At 40.5% G+C, this 22,725-nt stretch overlaps 1 protein-coding gene across 2 annotated transcripts in view; it reads right to left on the bottom strand.

The window, feature by feature from the left end:
• The window catches only part of CCDC85C (coiled-coil domain containing 85C), a 193,745-nt gene that overhangs the window by 52,371 nt on the left and 118,649 nt on the right, over positions 1-22,725 (bottom strand). For both annotated transcript variants that reach the window (XM_039339720.1, XM_039339719.1), the window contains exon 3: positions 1,290-1,366. In XM_039339720.1, coding sequence (XP_039195654.1) covers positions 1,290-1,366 — 77 coding nt within the window. The remainder of the gene's footprint in view (positions 1-1,289; positions 1,367-22,725) is intronic.

Here is a 22,725-nt window from a genome sequence, read left to right as displayed (position 1 = left end):
TCAGAAAGAAAAAAGGCAGTTTGAAAAAATAACTAGTGCACTACAAAAAATTAAAATGTAATGTTGCTCCTTAAAAATCATATGCATTTCAACAGAAATTGTGAAATGCTTACATATGTATCTTCTCCAGATTGACGCTTAAGGTGCTGGGCTAGGAGTAGAGACTCAAGTTCAAGTCTACCCACAGTATGGAAGCTCACTTTGATCCAATCATTCTCTTTCAGCCAAACATACCTCACAAGGTTGTTATTGTGGAATATAAATAGGAGGATATGTACTCTGCCCTGAGATTCTGAATGAAAAGATATATACTAAATATATACTATGTTTATCTTTAATTCAGTAAGTTCCATTCAACTGAGAAGGACTGGATTAAGAAAATGCACTAGGACAAACCTAAACAAGCCATGTTATGACTTAATCTATTATGTGAATCTAGGCTTTGAAAAATTATGCATAAAAAATAAACAGAACATGCAAGTTCCAATAACCTTTGCATGCTGACCATTTATACCCAAAAAGTTCTTCCCCTTAAATTTTATATTAGATCTTGAAGTTATGATATTTATATCTGGTTTATAACTTCATTATATCAAGGTTTTTCTGAACAAAGTTTATTTAATAGACCATAATTACCTGAATAAGCAAAACCTACTCCCTGAAACTGAATAAATTTTATGGTTTAGCATGATTTGGGAACTCAGTCCTCATCTCTAAGTGTCAATTCTACACTTACTAAAAAGCTAGTGGTGTTTGCAGTAAGTGGGCAAGAAGCATCCATATGAAAGATTTCAAATTTAAGCTCATATCCTATTGCATATTGAGTATATCCTGTTGAATATTTAGTAAACAACATTTCCTTTAATCCAGTGTTTCTCAACCTTGACAATTTTAAGGCATGTGGACTTCAACTCCCAGAATTCCACAGCCAGCATTGCTGGCTGTGGAATTCTGGGAGTTGAAGTCCACATGCTTTAAAATTGTCAAGGTTGAGAAACACTGCTTTAATCCAAAGACTTGCCATTCAGAGTAGGTGATAGAGGACTGTTATGTCCCAATGGTCTAATATATGGCAGAACCATTAAATTTTGTGGCCACACAATCTAGGTTAAAACAAAAGTCATAATTCAACAAAATAAAAAAAAAGTTAGTCTTGTATCATTCCCATTATTGCTGGTAGAAGATATGGGTTCTTCTTAATTCTCAGGGTCAGTTTAATCCATTGCTAAGGACAAAAACATGGTTATTTATTAAACAAGTAGTATTGGGGAATATGAAGAGCCACCTACCTGAGAGAGAAGTTTGTTATCATCCTCTAGCAATTTGACTTTTGTTTCAAGTTGTCTGATGTAGTTGGAAGATGAATCTTTAAAAAAGAAGGGAGGGGAAGGGAGATTAATCTTCAGAAGAGATGGTACTTTTAAGTCAGGCAAGAGAGCTTCACTGCTAGACTTAGGATTTTCTCATGAAAAGAATGCCCGCAGGATCAGTGAAGGTGTTTCTCAGATTGAATTTAAAAACTAAAAAAAAAAAAAAAAAGGGGGGGGGAGGGAACTCAAGAACACACAGAACTGAAAAAAGCCTGCTGTAACCCAAAGTCTGCATTTACTACAGCAGAGTTGTGAGAAATAGTGAGGTTCAGTTCAGTAATTTGAAAACAGCAGCTGAAGATAAGATATACATACACTGCATACTTTGTGTAAAACAGTGTTTCTCAACCTTGACAATTTTAAGGCATGTGGACTTCAACTCCCAGAATTCCACAGCCAGCATTGCTGGCTGTGGAATTCTGGGAGTTGAAGTCCACATGCCTTAAAATTGTCAAGGTTGAGAAACACTGGTGTAAAACAATCTATAAAGAAAAGAGCAGAAAATGTTGGGGTATCAACATTCTGTGGGCACCCTCCTACTAAGAAGCCAAATAAACATGAGATACTGCGGTTCCAAAACACCTGCCTGTTGTTCTGTAGAAATGTTATTTATTTTGCACTTATTTTTTAAAAAGGCCAGTTCACAATATATTGGAGTGTGTTAATAACTCAATATGTTTAATCTTGGACCTATTTTTAATAGCTTTGAAAATTAAAGCTACTTGTTTATTAGATTTGTGTGCCGCCCATCTCATCTATATCTCTAGGAGATAAAAAGCTGCATAGAGCCAAAGGATGGGGGGGGGGCTTCTGGCTATATTTACATTGGAGGTGAGACCTTATTCAAGAAATTATTAGTTTGAAATGTTGACCAGTTGCATTATTAGCTTTACCAATTTCCATCACAATATCAGATGTAGCCATAGGTCCTAATCAGACTGCCAAATATACCATAATCAAAACTCTTTCATTCTCATGAACATGCTATTATGTGTCCTGACATCTTCTATACTTTTAAAACAATTATCATCAAACCATAGGAGTCTATATATCTCAGGTGCTAGAAAGTTGTTTTGTTATGAAGTCAGAATTACCCAGCTAGCCCAAGTGATATCCAAGTGTATTGGAGTTCAATTCCCATTACTAGGAAAAGATAGACATTGAATTTGAAGACATACACCAGTTGCCAGAGAGATCTATTTTCATATTGCTCTAACTCACTGAGGATTTTCACACTGAGCAGTGCCAGGAAAGACATTATGCTTCCTGAAACAGATTCCAAGCCACTCTCCACCCTCATAGTCTCCAATTAAACCTGACACTTTCAAAAGTGAGGGTGAAGATTCATTCTCCGAGCTTGAGGATTTGGTTTCCAAGCGTTTCATTACCAGGCTAACATCTTCAGCGGTGTTTACGGGATGTCTGTGCAGTATTCTACTTATATAAGGGCTTCATGTGTGGGAGTATCAAGTGAGGGTCTTGTGATGGGCCAGGTGGGAAGGTACTTCAGGTCAGGGTCATTGGAGGGTGTGAATTAATGGGTCAGGAGTGAGTCATCAGTGGGAGGCTGGTAATGGGTCTTGTGAGGTCAGGGTCATTCTGCTCAGCTCAAGAATGAACCTTCACCTTCATCCTACACTCGAGCTACAGATATTTTCCACTTTCAAAAATCTTATTACAATATTGAAATAACAATTCTGGTTTTAGATGACTGATTATGTTTCAATAAGTCATTGATTATTTCTTGTGACTACATTTCTGCCAGAAAGTCTATGCTCAACTTAGTCCTTCAAGTCTTCCAACAATGCACTCAACTACCTGCTTGACTGCTTCATCCTTTCCTTTTTTTTCCCATTCAACTGTGTCTGATTCTTGGAGTCTGCCTAGACAAGCTCCTGCAATTTTCTTGGAAAGGTTTTTGAAAAGTGGTTTGCCATGGCCTCCTTCCTAGGCTGAGAGAAAGTGACTGGCCCAAGGTCATCCAGCTGGCTTCAAACCGAAGCAGGGACTAGAACTCAAAGTCTCAGTTTTTAGCCCTTTTGCCTTAACCACCACACCAAACCGGCTCTCTTATTGTTACTGATTAATCCTAAAAGGCAGAAATTATCCATCATTTCATTTTCATTGCTGATTTTAAGGATGGTTGCTATATCTATTGTCATTAGTTTGATATTCTATATATTTAATCTTAATCCCATTTTCCCTGTGCTCCTGACTTTTATTACTCGAACTTGCAAATCATTGGCAATTTGAGTGATAGGAGTAATGTAGCTACAGTTATTGACATATGTTCCTCATTTCTAAATTGCTCACCTTCTTCCAATCTAGCTTTCCTCAAGATATATAGGTTGAATAAATAAGCGGAGAATATGTCTTATTTTACTCCTTTACCAACCTGGATCCAAACTCTTTTACCAATATTGTCTGTATTTTGACTTCCTGACTGGTATGCAAGTTTCAGTTGCGGACAATAATATTTTAGGATACCCATTTTTCTAAGCAGATTCAACAACTTGACTTAACTGATACAATTGAAGACCTTTCTATAATCAATTAGGTTAGTGTGTTTATTATATTGTTTGACTTTCTCAATTATCCAGCCTGCATCAGCAATAAGATTTGTGTTCCTCAGCCCTTCTAAGGCAAGCTTAAACATCTGGCATCTCCCCTTTCATGTAGGACTCTAATCTGCTTAGAATGATCCTAAGCATTATTTTGCTGACATATGCAATTAAGGATATTGTACAGTATTTTGTACAATTTGTGAATGCTCCTTTCTTGGTATTGGTATATAAATTGACCTCTTGCAGTCTTGTTGGGTATCTCATTCTCCGGATTTTCTGGCATAGCTTATTTAGAACTTGATTAGAACTTTTACTCATTTTCTTACATTACCTGCCTTGCTTCTGTAGATATTCCATTAATTCCTGCAACCTTCTGACTTGGTAATGTGCAGAGTAGAGTACTGATCTAACTTAATCTTCTAGTACTAGAGAATCTAGTTTAAGATGTAAAAGATATCTTTTAAGGTGTCTCATTGTTGGCATCTCTACTATATAAGAATTTCAGTATGCTCCTTCAATCTTTGTTTGGTCTTCTTTGAATCAATTACTGTCTGTCCAATGGCTTCCTTTAGCGTATCAGTTTGAAGTTGGAATCTCCTTCTGGATTCAGAGATCTTTTGGAAGACTGCTTGTTTTTCCTGTTCTATTTCCATCTTCAGTGTCATTACATTTGCTGTAATATTGTTTTTTACCTCTTTTAACAACTTTCTGATCATTTTAATTCTTATATTAAATTGATTCCAGATATTTTTTTTTGTGGAGGGGGGATAAATGTTGGGATTTTTTTTTCTTGGCAAGTTTCATAGTTTGTTCTAACACCCAGTTTGTTTTCTTTTATTTCTTCCCTTTTTCTTATTGAGTTTTTTTAATCCCCTCCTTGACAATTTCTTTGATTTATTCCACATTCTCTGGTTCCTAAACAATAAGATAGAAGACTTCAAAGTGATTCCTGATGTTCTTCTTGAAAATGATGAGTGCATGCTCAAGATCATATCATGGAAATTGGCTTTCTTCTTCCATTTTAACTTAATCTAGAACTTACACATGAAAAAATGTGTCATCTGTTTCACCATCATCCCTTTGCATTATAACTGAACTCTTTCACTTCCTTTTATCACTAATATAGTCAATTTGATTCCTATACTCTACTTGGTAATGTCCATGCACATGTACTCTACTTGGCAATGTCCATGCATATAAGCATCATTTTGGTAATTTAATAGAACATAAAATAAAACAGACTTGGAAGGGACCTTGGTGGTCTTCTAGTCCAACCAGACAAATGGTAGGAGCAGGAGACCCTATACCATTTCTTTTGGAAAGCTTCCAGTGATGGCGCACCCGCAGCTTCTGTAGGCAAACTATTCCATTGGTTGATTGCTCTCACCGTTAGGCAATTTCTCTCTTAGTTCTAGGTTGTTTCTCCCCTTGGATAGTTTGTATCCATTGTTTCTTGTGTTACCTTTTGGTGCTTTGGAAAATAGATTGCCCCTCTCATCTTTGTAGGAGTCCCTCAAATATTGGAACACTGCTATCATGTCTCCCCTAGTCCTTCTTTTAATTAGACTAAACATATCTAATTCCTATAACTGTTCTTCATATGTTTTCGCCTCCAGTACCCTAATTATTCTTATTGCTCTTCTCTGCACTCTTTCCAGAGTCTCGTAATGACTGTATTAAGCAATGGGAAAAAAAACCACCATTGTACTGGCTGAAATTGCTAAAGCAGTCTCCTGCTTCATTTCAGTTTCCTAGATGATACAATTACCTTTTTCTCCTTAATATTTCCAACTCTGGAATTCCAGTCTAACTACAAACAGCATATTCTGTCGATTTCAATCTGAATTTGAACATAAAATTCAATAACCTCCTCTTCTTCAATATCAGTCCTTAGAGCAGAAACCTAGATAATTGTCATATTATCCTGAATTCTAATTGATATTATTGTCATTAATTGCATTGTAGTCAAGTACAGTTCTTGTTATAGTCTTTCTAGCTATGAAGGCATTTTAGAACGTCTTTTGCTTTGTGTATAATTTGAAAGATTGCTTTTAGTATTGATTTTATTTTAATTCTGTCCTTATTTATTCTGAATGACTTTTGCTATGCTCATTAAATATCTATTTTATCAGAGAGTTTAACTATCTATAAGGTTAAAAAATAATAGCCATATTCACCATGAAAAATACATATCCCAAATCATCTTTTTAAAAAGTTATGCACACATTTTTAGGAAGAAAATGGAATATTTTCTATTTTTTTTTAATAGTGAAATCATTGTTTACTGGTAACTACAAGAACATTTTTCATTTGCATTTACAGATGTACCAAATATATTTCTAGCTGCCAATTAAGCAAAGAACAGCTCAGTAGTTCCAATAATGGGAACTAAAAGAGTTACACTCAATCAAACCACTGCCTTGAGACCTTAATCTTCATTTAAATGAAAGAACTATTTAGAACTTTGCATTCTCTCCCATAAGGGAAAGCAAAACACATGTTGTGACATTCAATTTCACTTAGGCCTGTTATGTCAGTATAGGGTGGCAGGAAAGGAAAACTGAATGAACTCTGCTACTGCCAATGCAAATTGCCTGAAAAGAAATGTGACCTGGTGTCCTTTATCTGCTTCTCTTCAAGATTAATCTCCAACATCTTGTCAGCATTGTTCATCTGCTACAAATGGTGAATGCATAAAAAGGGTGGAAGGGAGGGAAGCAGGAAATTCTACAGAAAATAAACTTGGTTTCTACTGTTACAGTCCTCACTTAATGACCATTCATTCAGCGACTGTTTGAAGTTATGACAGCAATGAAAAAATGCTTAGTTATGACTGGTTCTCAAAGCTGCATTGCAGCACTCCCATGGTCACATTATCAAAATTTGGGCACTTGCTAGCCAGCCGCATTTAGTACTGCAATGTGTGCTTCAACTGCCCACCCAGCTATCTCATGCCCCCCCCCCATTTTCTCCCTTTTGGCCAACTTGCATTCTACTACTGTCTACTGCCGCTGCCCTCCACTGCCTTTTGCCATGTTCTTCCAGATGCTGCTAAGGCACATCTGGTTGAGGCAGCTGCTAGCCTTTTGCAACAGGAAGAGGTGAGTTGAAGCAGAGGCAAATATCTCAGGGCAAGATAAGTTTGAGGTCCCCCCACCAGCAGCCACATCTGTACTCCAGATTATTTATCCGTTTGAGTAGACTGCAGGAACTGGGCTGTTGATGTCAGGTAATTAAATGTCTGCAAGCAAACAAGCAACTCAGAGAGGATCAAGGGTTCCATAGATGTAAACTAAGTTAAGTATCAATGTAACAGAAAGAAGCATTTGGAAATATAATTATGGGGCTGTAATAAAAGAATAGAAATAATTGTGCCTTATTATTGTGAATTTACTCTGAATTCTTATTATAATGTAAAACTCTATAAAAGTGTATTTGCTTATCCCACTCATTTTTTTCCTAGACAAAAAAAGCTGAAACAACTCCAGAACAATGAGATAACATTTGGAAGCAGGTCAGGTAGACATCCAATTAATTTATTGGAGTATAAGATGGAGTAGGTAGTTTTAAGCTTCCTGTAGAGTTGATCTCCTGGTCTTGTCTTCTTAGTGAAGCTGATAATATGAGTCAATTCACATGTAACTGGACTGGAGTGGAAACAAGTCAAGTACATTACCTCCACAAAGAGTGTATATTCAAGCAGTGGCTTGGTAACTACAGAGTTTACAAGAACAATAGAGGGTTGTATGGATGAAACGGCACCCAGGAAATGGAGCTGGCTGTCAGAGGAGAAATGGAATACTTGTCCCTAACTCAGCTTAGAAAGCAACACATTTCACAGAAATGCAGAACATGGAACACTCCATCCTTTATCAAGCCCCCAGGAGGCCGCTAAATAGTTTGCAGGCTAATAGCTTCCGTGAGTTTATTTACAAGCTTAGAGGAAACAAAAGTCCCAAATACAATGTCAATTCTAATGAAAGAAATACATAGTAGAAATAATGAGGAAAAAGGTAGAAAGAAGAGTGTCGACCATAATCTACTCCTGTGTCTTGCCACACTGCAATCATCTTTTGGAAGCCAAATTGAAAAATCATTATAACTTCTATCAGAGTTTTATTTCTGGCAAAAAAAAAATTGCTGCGTACATTTCTGGTTTCCTTTTACATTTCTCTGATCTCATTTATTATATGTTTTTACATTTATTTGTACACTTCTTTCTTTCTTTTTCTTTTTTTCCCCCTCCTTCAGGTCAATATTGACTCCTGGCAATTGCCTGGCCAAGTCCATGCAGTTTTCTTGGCAAGATTTCAGAGCCAGATTGGGGATAAATCAACAATAAATGAATGTCTATCAGTAATACGTATGTAGAACTTCCACAGCCAATATTACAGAATGTCTTGAAAGCCTCAAAGAACTGCCATAACCTTTGACATTAATTCTGTGCTTAATTACTGTCATACATTGAAGACTACCGCATCTGCTTGTAAACACAGGTAGCTCTTGACTTAACGACCATTCATTTAGTAACAGTGCTGAAAAATTACTTACAACTGATCCTCACACTTATGACAACTGCAACATCCCCAAAGTCATGAGAACATGACTCAAATGCTTGGCAACCAGCATCTATTTATGATGGTTGCGGCTTCTGACAACATGCAAAGTCTATGGGTAAGGGTTATTTGTTTAATGCTGGTGGTGATTTACTTAATGATCATGGCAAATAAGATTGTAAAATTGGGTATGGTCACATGATGATTCATTAAATATCACATCATTTATTGGCGGAAACTCCGGTCCCAATTGTGCTTGTACTTGGAGGACAATCCCTGTACATGTTTTTTTGTTTTTGTCTTCTCATTATTGTGTCAACATTTTTGTTATTATTAATGTCTTTCATAAAAAAAACAGCCAACAGCTGTCTTTATTGTTAAGAGTCCTTTTTCTTGCTTCTGTTTTTTATAGAATTGGTAGACTTCAAAGATGGATAATCATCCCCTAACATTGCTGACTATGGCTGAGGCTGTTAAAAATCAGGATTCAATTGCTGGCTTATTGGCTAGATGCTAGCAGAGGAATCATTTTCTCTGCTATAGGATATTTTGTGTGATCATGTAGAGTTTAAGAGTCTGGAAGTTATATTCACAAAGTGAAAAGCAAAATATAATGACTGCTTCAATTTTTAGCTGTTGCTTAGAAAATCCTTGGATATTATTTTTATCTCCCTATCCTGAGCATCTGAAAAGCTAATTTCTGCTTGTGGGATTGGAATTAAACTCATTAAAGACACTTTGTAATTATCATAAATGTATGAAGAATTTAAAACATTCCATCTGTTGTGGAGTATAAATTGACCTCATTTTAGTCTAAGTTTTTTTTCCTCTTTTTTCTCTTTCAGCTAACAAGTCATTTCATAATTATTACTATAGGTGAAGCAAAGAAGTATAAGTTGTAGTAAACCTGTTTATTTTCAATGATGGATAAATCTAAAGCACTAGAAAGGCTCAGGAAGTATCCAGTTCATGAGATGATTGAACAAACATGATCCATTCTTGAAAACAAACAAACCTTTTCTACTCATCCCTGCCAGCCCTCGTATTCAAAGAACACTTGCCAAACCACCTCAGTCCCTTCCCTCTTCTTTACGGCTGCTGCCTCTCTTTTTTTGCCTTTACTGACAAGGGAAACACAAAGGAAGAAGGCGGTAGGCTATGGTACAATAAAAATGCCATTCTGCTTTGCTTCAGAGCAAAGAACTGGGCTTCATGGAATAGAGATCAGCTATTACCAATGAGGCATATCTACCTCTTCAGGCCATGCAAATAAGGGGTTCGATGAGGTACTAATGTTCCCTTGGAATTGGGTTTATGGTAGACTGTTTCTAGAAATATTACAAGAGGCAGATTTACTCCTAGTCTTCCTTATTATTTGATCTTCATAAACATTCTACCCAGTCAAGTTAATGAGCTAAACTTAATATAGAACATGAGAACATTTTTCATACATGTGTACCTGCATAACCCTACCAATTAAACTACTGTATTATAATCAAGTATTCTAGCCAACTCTGCTTTAGGGAGCTGGTTACTTCAAAAACCACAAATAAACTTCTAATCACACAAATGCTGTATACGAAGTCTCTCAGCTTCTTTCTTTCAATTTTATTTTTTTCTGTCTTAATTTTTACTTATATTATCCTTATATTGTCTTATAAAGAGCCAGTCTCTCAGAGTGGTAAAGATGCTGACCAGGAGACTGTGTGTGAGATGCAGGCCTTCCTTAGGCGTGAAAGCTGACTGGGTAACTTTGGGTCTCTCTCTTTCTCTGCCTCCCTCCCTCCTAATAATAATGTATAGTACTTGGCTTTTGCAAGAAAATTGCACAAACTAATTATAAACAATGACATAACCAGTCACCAAAATGAGCCACTGGAAGGACTGTAGGGTTTCTAAAAGGGCAGAGATGAAGGGACTGTATAAGCCAGTGGTGGCAAACCTATGGCACACGTGCCAGAGGTGGCACTCAGAATCCTCTCTATGGGCATGCATGCCATGCCCAGATATGGCAACTGTCCCTCTTCAACCAACCACCCGCTAACTCGCTGAGGTCCCACGTGGCCAGGTGCATCCCAGCACAGCTGGTTTCCCTCCCTCCCATCCCATCCCTCCTGGCCTTGCATGCTCTCCTTTTCCCGGGCATGACCCACTGCATTGCCTCCTCAGCTGTTGGCTGGCCGTCCAGCTCAGGGGTGGCTTCTCTGGACTGCTGGCGGTGGGCTGTGGAGCCCCAGAGTGTGCCTGTCGAGGGGTGGGCAGGCTGTGGCTGCTGATGGACACCATCGCCCCCCATGTGCTCGCTGGCCTCTGTGGGGGGGGGGGCTGATGGTGTCAGACAGCAGCCGCCCTGGCCCCTGCCTCACCATGCCCTGTGACAATGGCACCCCTGCCCTGCCTCGCCTTGCCTCACCTCACCCTGCAGGACGAGCTTCCTGCCCGTCACCCCACCTTTCAGAGACCCCCTGGATCTCCCCCAACCCTGCCCAGCCATCCCTCCCTGCGGGCAATATCAAGGTGACCACGCCCACCTCAGCCACACCCACCCAGTCTGCCATGACCACCACAGCCACACCCATCCAGTGGGCCACGCCCACCTGGCACCCGGTGATAAATAAGTGGGTTTTGGGTTGCAATTTGGGTATTCGGTCTCTAAAAGGTTCGCCATCACTGAGTTAGAGACAGTATTACATTTTTAAATCAATTATGTCTTTGACCATTTCGGTAGCACTTGTCCTTAGCTCTTGTCTTTGAGCAAGGAGCTGGACTAGAAGACCTCCAAGATCCCTTCCAGTTTTATTCTGATTGATTGATTGTGATTGATTGATTAGATGTGGTATCACTGTTCTTATCAAAGAAGGGTGGATCAATGTGTCACATGACTTCTGCCTATTATCAGGCAATAAGTGATGATAGATATTTCATTAGTCTCACTTCCAATCTCTTCCCATTCAAACAAATAGCACCCCAGTATATGCAATTCCTTAAGGAGACATGGTAGATGCTTTATTAAGGGCAGTTCTCAGTATCTGCTTATGAAGTTCTGCAGAAGGTAGTTCACTAGTCCCATCTGAAAGCTCAGCAGTCTCAAGTCAGTCTGTAAATGATTGATAAAACCTCTCCTGTGTGTTGTTCTGTATCTGTTTCACAGTCACAACTTTAGAAATGACATCTCCTTCGAGCATTGCAACAGGAATTTTATCAGGCTTCAACTAGAAAGGATTCGATGTGCATACAGAATTACACCTGCTCATGTCAGACAATCACGTTTCAGAAGCTCAAGCTCTGCCTGTGAAGTGTATCTTAGTGACTTATACTATAGCAGTGATGGCGAACCTTTTAGACACCGAGTGCCGCAAAACCGCCCTGCCCCCGCTCCGCCCCCTGTCCTACCTGCCCCGCTTACTCCACTCCCGCCCTGCCCTGCCTGCCCAGAGGGCCACCTATCACCTCCATGGCCTGCTGCAGATTGCCCAGGCGGCCTTGCAGTGCCATAGCGGCCATGCCCTCCACCCACGCCCCGCCGCATCATTTGCACAAGACGGGGGATGCAAGGGTAGAGTCTTGCCCCTGCTGCCCGGCTGTGCTAGTCTGTGTGGGCTGCGCCCAGGGACAACTCTTCTCCAGAGTTCTGCTGGTGAGGAGGAAACAACAGGGGGAGGCAGGGTGGGGCAATGGCATGCGTGCCCACAGAGAGGGCTCTGAGTGCCACCTCTGGCACACGTGCCATAGGTTCACCACCACTGCACTATAGAAATTACCTACTCGGTGGATAAAGGAAAATCAACACAGCAGGATGGGGGAACCTGCATCTCTTCAAATACTTCTGAATTGCAATTCTCAGCATGCTTCAATGTTCACCATGCTGAAAGCAAATAAGTGAATGGAATTCTTCAAGAAAAATGAGCTTGCAAGGTCTTAGCAAGAACATACTATATCAGTGGTTCTCAACCTTCTTAATGCCGCAACCCCCAACCGGTCGTAAGTCGAGGACTACTCAACTGGTGCAGCACCGTTTGCAGAATGGGACTTTTGGCGGGCTCAGCAGGGCAGAGACAGCCTGGACAATTCCTATTGGCTTTTGAAAGCCAATAGAATTAGACTCTATTCAAGAGAGTCTATTCTATTGGCTTTCAAAAGCCAATAGAATAAAAGGGAGTAGCACAGCTAAGGAAAAGGGGGAAAAAATGGCAGACTGTGTTGTTTGGCGACCCCCGTGAAATGGTCGTTCGACCCCAAATGGGGTCCCGACCCACAGGTTGAGAACCACTGTACTATATGCTATTAGAAAGTAACACTGCTGGTTGTAGCAACGGTGTGTTGCCTTATTTAGAAATAAAAGCAAAAGACGGAGAAGGAGACTTGGAATTGTCCTTAAGCAAACAGAAGATGAGGAAATCCAACCTGTGGTTTGGTGGAGTACTTCAATAGTTAAATATGAAACACCAAATATATCTTGCAGATAGAAAGAGATAGAAGGCAACTTTTTTACAATTTTCAAATAAAGAAGGTAACTTTGTAAAATCATTGTGAGAAGTGATAAATTATTTTTAAAAAATTATTAAAACTGCTGCCTTTTAAAGGAGTACTAAATAAGAAAAAAAAAGAATAGTTATACTTCAAAACTAGTAACACTATAGAAAATAGATATATCATTTCTTTCTCATTCAAATTTTCTAAGAAATGGCAAAGATATTAATAATTAAATTGTGTCCCTGCTACTATATGGGTCCCTAAGGAACCGTTGAAAGTGAATTAGAATATGGTTACAACTGGAGAACAGTTTTAAAAATCAATCAGGAGAAAAAAGAATCAGTCACACCAAAATCAGTTTCTTATTTCTGGTAGACACATAGGAAGAGGCAAACAAAGATTTTAAAAAGTATTTCCTTGGAACCAAATCACAAATTTCTGCAGTACTGATTCAAAAATGTGCAGAGGGTTGTTTTTCAAGTGGCCAGTCCAGCAAGTAGAATACTAAAATTGAAAGATAAAAGTTTAAAATAATAGATAAAAATATTGAACTTCACTGACCCCATACACTATTATAGACACTGAAATGATAATGGATATACTGCTCCATGCCAGTCTGTTTGGGATGCCAGAGTACATATTTTTGAGAAAAGCAATGTTTACAACCTAAATAAGAATGTAAAGCATACAGTAGTATAACTGGTTTGCAGAGCTCTCATATAGCTCTGAGGAAAGATGTGTTGGAGGAAAGCCGATTCATAAACTTAGTAATATTCAAAAGCCCAAGTTCAACTCTGTGCCTGAGGCTTTTAAAAAATGCAATACACTTTCTAAGTAAGTTGTGACTCCCATGAGATTGTGACCTACAACTTAAGCAACTGTGCCAAGCTATACTGCAGTACATTTGATTTTGGCTTAACCATTTGCAGTTTATAGGCTACAGTTTATGGCTTGCTGCAATTCATGAACTATATACTATGGCTTATTGGACATAACAAAACATGACTTTGAATGTCAATATTTAAAATGTTTGTATCTTTCCCGAGTTCTTTTTAGTTACTTTTAGGGGTTTTTTTTTCCTTTGCTTTTCATTGTTATTTCCATTTTTTTTCTTCTTATTAGCTCAATAACTTTCCTCCTTAATGTTATTGTTTCAGTAAAAGAGGAGAAAGCTCTTGGTTTAGCATGTTATTGGGCAGATGTATATTAAGAAATGGCCAGGAAGGAAGAGTGAGAGACTGACGCAGAATTTATATATCACATGGAGTGTAGTATGGCTTGCTTGTTTGTGGCTCAACATATTGTGAGCATCCAGCCAATTAGATCCCAATAGCTGTAATAAGTCAGCAAACTCAACAAGCGTTGGTAGAACAAATCATAGCGTAGGTTTAGCACTTCTATCCTAAGATATAACCATAAGTCACCTGTGGACTCATGAGATTCCATAGCTTTAATGAACAGGAAAAGGTTAAAATGACCAGATGGGCAGTCTCAAGTCATTTAAGCTTCTTTTCTTTCCTCTGAAGTTAATCTTGATAACATTAGTCACATGACCCAGAAGAAAAAAGAAGCCGATTAGTGGCTTTTCCACTAGTCAGAAACATTGTAACATTTTGTTACTGTATTCATGTTTTGTGTAAAGTTGACAGTGCTAATTGCTTCACACTCCCTTGTCAAATAAGGCCATCTGGACATAAATCTCTTAACTGGACCCAAAATGGGGTCATCTTCATTTTCTCTTGAAACATCGTTATTTCTTTACTGTAGCATTAGCATTACCTCTAATCTTTAAGATCTCCTGTTAGATATCTCATTCTATGAAACATATGGATGGTAACATTAGACATAAAAGCACATGATAGTTTGTGGCTTGCTATATTAAGGTGAATATAAAGTTTAGACTTAATGCAAAGCTGTCTTATATAAAACCATTGTTCCCCCCTTGCTATTAATCTATATGATGCTATAGACTCAATCCCCAAAAGGTGTTTCAGTGTGTACAAATACAGCTCCTTTCCCCAACACCTTAAAATAACTGCAGTCATGCAATACCAAGAGCCTATGCAACATTTGTTCTATAATGCTGAGTAATGAGTCTTCTCATCATCCTCCATAGTAGTCAACTATATTGCTCAAGGCAACCAACTCGTGGTGTTTCTCACATGTGAATTTTTATCAAAATGTTGCAGTATGGGGTTTACCTCATCAATATTCCAGCCTGTTATATGGTCTATGAAATTTCAAGCATTCCAATGTTTATTCTTACAGATAGCAGTTGATTAAAGGTTCCTTCCTTCCTTCCTTCCTTCCTTCCTTCCTTCCTTCCTTCCTTCCTTCCTTCCTTCCTTCCTTCCTTCCTTCCTTCCTTCCTTTCCACAAACTTTGGGATTTTTTAATTTAGTTGGGATGGAATTGTGCCTGATTAAGTATCCTGATCTTGTTTTCCATTCATCCTACACTTAGTTTTGCTCAAGCCCATTCTATAGATCTCAACTGTTCTCTTGAGATAAAGAATTAGTTGCAAGGCTGCTGTCTAACTTAATACTTTTGCCAGGCAACAAGAATGTATTCATGAGAACAGTTCTTTGCCCTTTTGTTCAAGAAGGTTCTCTCCAAACAAAAGTATCTGCAGGTCTGCAGCGAGACTGCATAAATCACAGGATATCATAATGAATCCTCTTGTCTTTTGGTTAAAATTTAGCTATCACTAATCTGAGTTGCATTATAAATTATTTGTCTAACCGTCTTCATTGACCACTCAAAGAAGATTTTTTTACAATGCTTTGCAAAACACTTTAATCTCTTCTAATTTTTGTAGACAAAACACAGAAGCACACATCCTTTCCACAATCCACAAGAAGAAATATTCAAATTTTTATTTTAAAAAAGAAGCTATATTGAATTAGGTAACTTGACCATCCTGTTAAGATAACCAGTCTCATTGCTTTTCATTTGCTTGTCCTCCTTTTCATTTCACCTTTATTACAAGGGTCTAAAATTCATTCACAACAATAAGAAAAAAGTTACTAAACGCTGATGAAAGGCTCTCTAGTTGAGCTTTTTTCTCCTGAGAGAAATTGGTATCCCACAGACCCAACAATGATATTTGCCTGAAAAAAAATCTCCATTTACTTATTTGGGCTGGAAGGAAAAGATTCCTTTTAAAAAGTGTCCTTCAAAACGTTAGATTGAAGTAATATGTGAAACCTTGGGTCAAGAAAAACAAATGGAGTATGGTCTGGGCTCTGGGCTGAAAGAAGAATGGGGGGGGGGTTATCAATGTGCACATTCTTCAGCCCTCTACTTTTTAGTCATCTATCTTACCTATTTCCAGAATATTACATGTCTACTCTTTATAGCTTATAGATACAAATACTGAAAAATGCCTATTAGATTATAATTCAGTTTGGGACCATACTGGGGCCCTTCAGATACACTGAACTGCAACCAGCATCATTCACTGCCAGCTATAGTAATGGTCATTTGAGACTGATGTTTCTGGGGTGTGCTAGCCTAGGGAATTATCTCTATTAAGATGTCTATGATTACACTGCTTAAGGAAGAAATCTATGCTTAATACCCCCATTTTGTTCTATGAAGTGTCTATTAAAGAAAATAATATGGTAGGATAAGGAAGTGTTGTTGTTTACTTACTGGCTTTGAAAGAAATGCAAATTGAGTGGATTGGTTCCCTCACACACATTGTGTGAAGATCAGGAATGAATCTAACAGTTAATCTTTTGAACCTTCCCCCAAAGCTAAACACTCAGGGTTAAAGGTGAGGATATCTACAAGACTGCTAATCCTACAAAGTCTCATAAGAATATGTACAAATTATTTACCTCCATACCAGGAAAATCATTATTTGATTATCTCTTGGGCTGTTCCTGTTGCACCAGTGAGTAAGAAAAAGAACTTTTTCCTTCTGTTGCATTTGTCAGATTTTCAAACAATCCTGCAGTGTGCTAGCTAACATAGCATCTGATTAGTGGATATTAACAAGAAACTCTGTTGGTAATATCAAAATTTAGGCTTCTGCCTTAAGTTGTTCCTTTATCAGCAATTTCAAGTAATAATAAATGTTTATCCTCTAGGATATCAGCACCTGCAGTTTCTGCATATCAAGCTGTGGTAGATCCACAATAATAGATTAGACTGAGTTTTTCCAGGTCAGTTGGCACTCTTAGATGAGATCCAGTATGTGGGCTATTATAAACCTGCCATCCATAGTTAAGGCTCATGAGATTTCATTGAAAGAAGCTAAATTACTTGCAAGGCACATATGCATTTTCTTTATAAAAAAAAAACTTGCTGAGCAAGCTTACTATAGGTACATTGTTAAACCCAAGTATGACAATCATAGTGAAACTTATAATGAACTTAAGTTATGAGTTATTTATTAACAGGTTTATTACAGAAGCATTAGTACTTTGGACTAAAGGGAACCTCCTATGCAAAGTTCCCCGGAAAAAAGAACTCTAATTATTTAAAAAAAAACATGACAGCAGCTTATGAATGAGAAGTAAAAGGACAATAACTGTTATTAACATTAATTACATAAAATTAATGCTAATTGATCTAAACTTTAGTGGCAACAGTTATTGTCCAATCAGTCTGACAAATAAACACTTGATCTCAAACTGGTTTAGAGAATCCCCAAATGAAAAGGAAGTTAGGCGTAACCTGTCACTGACATACACCTCCCACCTTCATACACCTCCAGTTATGTTTGTTTGATTTTTCAGGGCAGAAAAAAAAGGTCCAGTGAAGAATTGTTATCAGGAAAGGATGGTGATTTAGAGCCAAGAAGAAAGGAATATTTATACTGTGCTCTGGTTTAGTCTCTATTATTCCAGTAAATTGATATTAATTTTTCCACACTCACAAATAAAGGACTCTATATGTTAAGTTTGAAGCAAGAAAGGGGCGTTGTCTTACCTGAATGCCTTTTCTCAGCATGAGGAATGTAGAATCCACGAATGGGTTGTTTAAGTCCTGTAGCCCAATCAGATCAAACAATCAAAGTTGCCACGCCCCTTCAGGATCTGACCATGCCCCAGTTTCAAAAGGGCGAAGCTAATGATTGTGCGACGTGATGGCTCCCAAATTGCTGACACTAACCTAACTGCTAATAATAATTAGGGAGGGGGTGGATTCTACATTCCTCATGCTGAGAAAAGACGTTCAGGTAAGACAACACCTCTTCTCCAGCATGTAGGGAATGTAGAATCCATGAATGGGACATACCAAAGCCCCTATGATCCCATGGGTGGAAAGCAGGTTGGTTAAGTGTCGGCGCTGAAATGGACCACTTGTAGAACCCGACGGCCAAAGGCGGCCTCTGCGGAAGCAAACTGGTTGAGCTTGTAGTGGCGAATGAATGGTGAAGGGGACGACCATGTAGCCGCCTTACAGATGTTCCCTATGGATGCCTGAGTTTGCTATACCGCTGACGTGGAAGTGCTACGAGTGGAATGCGCTGTCAGGTAAAGAGTAAGCCTGATAAGATTGAGCGATACAGGCCTTGATCCAGCTGGCTATAGTAGAGGAGGAAATTTTCTTTCGCCTCAAAGCTGTGTGGAAAGAGACAAATAATGCCTCCGATTTGCGAAAAGGAGCTGTCCTCTTAATGTAATGACGCAATGCCCTATGTACGTCTAGGAAATGCCACTGCTTTTCTAGCGTGTGAGAAGGATTGGGACAAAAGTTTGCTAATATAATTTCCTGAGTCCGGTGAAACAGTGTATTCACCTTGGGAATGAATGAGGAGTCTAACCTCAGCACCACTCTGTCCTGGTGGAAAGTACACAGGTCTTCCCTAACTGAAAGAGCAGCCAGTTCTGACACGTACCTTGCCGACATGATAGCACTAGGAAGGCCACCTTATGGGACAAAATGCGAAGAGGGCAAGACCTGATAGGTTCAAAGGGAGATCTTGTGAGTGCCTATAGAACTCGAGGCAGTTCCCAAGAGGGATACTTGTGTACTACCAGAGGCCTGATGTTGGAGACTCCTTTCATAAAGGACCTAACTCTGGGATGATGGGACAATGGAGAGGAGTTGGCCCAGGTGAACACTGTAGAAAGAGCGGCCACCTGCCTAGGTAAGGTGTTGGGCGCTAACCTCTTATCCACTCCATCCATAAGGTATTCAAGAATCACTGGAATAGTGACGGAAGATATAGACAAACCCTTACTGGTACACCAGTCACAGAAGTTCCTCCAAGTGGCATCATAAATACGGTTTGTCGCCAGCCGGCTAGAAGCTTGGATCATAGATATCACTCTTGAAGAGTAAGATCCCCGCATCAGGAACTGGCGTTCAGATGCCAGACGGCTAGTTGTAGCCACTGCGGATCCGGGTGCTATATGTCCCCTTGCGTTAGAACTATCCTCTCTGGAGGAAAATGCCATGGGGGAGCTACGGCAAGGTTCATGAGATCCACGAACCATGGACGCCTCAGCCAATATAGGGCCACAAAGATTAGCTCCACTCGTTCCTGTAACAGCTTCCTGATGATGGCCGGAATCAAGGGAAGAGGCGGGAATGCATATAGAAGGCCCGCCGAACCCTGAGATGGGTACCGAGATAGAAAGCGGGGAAGCTGGGCATTTGCCGGGGAGCAAATAGATCAACATTGAGCCGAACGAAACGGTGAGTAATCTCACGGAAGAGACGGGGATGCAGACGCCACTCCGAATGATCTATTGTAGATCGACTCAGAAACTCTGCCTGGTGGTTTTCCACCCCTGATATGTGTTCCGCCTTTAGGGACAATAGGTTCTGTTCTGCCCATGACCCCAGACACTGGGCTTCGGACATTAAAGTCCGAGATCGAGTGCCACCCTGTCTGTTGATATGGGCCTTTGCCGCCATGTTGTCCATCAAAACCAGCACGTGGTGGCCTGCCACCCTCCTGTGGAAATGGTGAAGTGCCAGGTATATGGCTCTGAGTTCTAACCAATTTATGTTTTTCTTGAGATTCCGTTGAGACCATTGCCCCTGGGCGAATTAAAGATGTAAATGTGCCCCCCATCGAAACAGACTTGCATCCGTAGTCAGGGTTACTTGAGCCGGTTCTCTGAACAGGGACCCCTTGGACAATGCCGGGGACAACCATCAGAGAAGGGACATGAGTGTCTGTGCTGGGACTCGCACCTTCTGTGGAAAACAGGCTACAGCTCATTTCTGGTAAGGGAGTAGAAACCACTGTAGTTGTCTCATGTGAAGCCTGGCCCAAGGAACTATGGCAATGCATGAGATCAGTTTTCCCAACAACTGTGAGAGCAGAAGTAGGGTCACTCGTTTTTCTTTGCGCACCTTGGTGACCATCGTGCATATACTGACCTGATGCTCTTGAGAGAGGAAAACTTGGCACTGGTGGTATCTATTATTGCGCCCAAGTGGAGCAATCAATTTGTTAGGGTTAAATGGCTCTTTTGAAAGTTGATCATAACTCCATGATCCTTGAGCATCCTGATCATCAGTGTCATGTCCGATCGAGCGTTCAGTGCCGAGGACGACTGGATTAGGATATTGTCCAAGTAGCACTGAACGCGGATTGGTACCAACCTGAGCTGGGCGGCGAGGACCGTCAGGATTTTGGTGAAAACCCTTGAAGCTGATGATAGGCCGAATGGCAAGCCTTGTACTGATAGTGATGGTTGGAATACCTGAATCTGAGAAACTGTCTATGACCCGGATGTATGGGAATGTGCAGGTAAGCTTCTGTCAGATCTATGGATGTGAGAAAATCCCCTGGTCGAATGCAGCCTAAAATGGAATGAAGAGTGTGCATCTTGAATTTGTGGTACACTAGGAATGAATTTAGGACCTTGAGATCTAGGATCGCCCTCCAACCTCCCGAGGCTTTTGGCACCACGAATAAGATGGAGCAAAAACCTAGTCCCCATTGATCTGGTGGTACCCGCTCTATTGCCTCTATGTTTAGCAGATGATGAATGGCCTCCTCCATGAGACCTTGCTTCATGGGATTTCGTGATAGGGAGCAGATGATGAAGCGCTGGGGGGAGAGTTAGAAACTCCAGAGATAGACTGTCTCTGATGGTGGTGAGAACCCAGATGTCCATGGTGGTGCTTTCCCATTTGTGGAAGTAAAGTGCCAGTCTTCCGCCTATCGGGGGAATCCGCCTCAAGTCACACTGACTTTCGGAAAGGATGACCTCCTCTGTCACGAAAGGACCGCTTAGCCTGAAATTGTGGTTTTGGTTTGTCTCTGTAGCTGGACCAGTCCGAGGAGCAGTCCGGCCCTGCTTGAAAGGGCCGATACCCGCTCCAGGAAGTTCGGTCTAAGCCAGACTTAAATGACGGATGCCAATTGTATGGTGAAAAGCGTCTGCCCATCTTTTTGGCAATGTGAGATAGTACTTTCATCTTTTCTTTGTTTTCAATCAGGTAAGGAGTAAGAGCCTCCCCAAAAAGGCGACACTTTTGATATGGTGCTGTAGCCACTCTCCATTTGTGCCTGGTGTCAGCCTTCCAATTTTTAAGCCAGAACAACCGACGTGCAGCCACATTGGAAGTTATGGCTCAAGCCGAATATTTGGCCGATTGCAGAGACACATCCGCCATGTATTCCAGTGCAGCCCTCAACTTAGTGACGTCCTGGTGCATCCTTACCTTGTCTGGGGATATCCTAGCCTGTAATTCTCTGAGCCAGATTAGCAGGATTCTAGTGAAGAAAGAGTTAGATGTTGAGGCTCTTATAGCCCATGCCGATGCCTGATGAGTCCTGTGGAGGGAAATCTCAAATTTCTTGTCCTAGGTCTTGAGGGACTCCGACATATCTCCTGGAATTTTGGTGTCTGAAAGTATGGGAGCGAGAGCCTCGTCTACTCCCGGAACTTCAAGACATCATTGAGGGAAGAGACCGAATCCAAAAGTTTACGGTCTATTCCCCCAAGGGCAGAGAAGGTTCCAGGAGATCCCCATTGATTCTGAATGGATTTTAAAAACATGGGAGGGCAGGGTATCTGTAGGTTCTTTGTGATCGGTTCTAAGAACAGTGGGTCAGAACTCTGTCCAGAGTCCTGATCGGCTGTTTGTAGTTTCACCAGTTCAATCTTCCCAGTGACATAAGCCTTGCGCAAGAGAGAATGAAAGGAATTCGGGTTAAACACCTCTACCATAGGAGTGGTCTCTGTCTGAATGTCCTCCTCGTCTGACCACATGCCTTCCTCGGGGACCTGTGCGGAATATTCCGATACCTCACTCCCCTCAGATTGAGGTGGAGAACCGTGATCTGAGATCACATACTCCCTGGGATGCATAGTTTCCATGGGCGTAGGGGGGTTTGACGGCCCTGGGGCCAGAATTGCCCTACCTGAAGACGCCATTGCCTGTGCCACCACCTGTGAAATCATGGCCTGGAGCTGGGCAGTGAAGGATGTTCAGAGGCCCGAAGGCCTGCCGCCGTCGGAGTGAAAGATGCCGACGGATTTTGAGGAGGAACTGTAGCAACACCCCCCCCCCCGAGACCCACATGCCACCGAGGATGTGCCAGGTTCGGTAACTGGAATTGAATCTTGGATCTGCATTCTCAAATCTTGATCAAAGAGAGACATGGTCTCAATCGTATCCAAGCAGAGAACTCTGATCCAGGGCCTGCTTGGGGGACCAAGCCTGTGGAAAAGGGGAAGGACGATGGTCCCCTGATGTGGATGCAAGAGGGGAAGTGGAGCCAGGTTGTGTCTCCGCTGCCCATTGTTGGGCTTTAGAAACTTGTCGTTCCAGTGCTTTATG

Source organism: Crotalus tigris, unplaced genomic scaffold (genome assembly GCF_016545835.1).
Source record: "Crotalus tigris isolate CLP2741 ecotype Arizona unplaced genomic scaffold, ASM1654583v1 scf7180000017737.1785205, whole genome shotgun sequence".
Classification (NCBI taxonomy): Eukaryota; Metazoa; Chordata; class Lepidosauria; order Squamata; family Viperidae; genus Crotalus; species Crotalus tigris.
The sequence above is the reverse complement of the archived record's forward strand: the minus strand, read 5'-3'. Positions and strand labels throughout refer to the sequence as shown.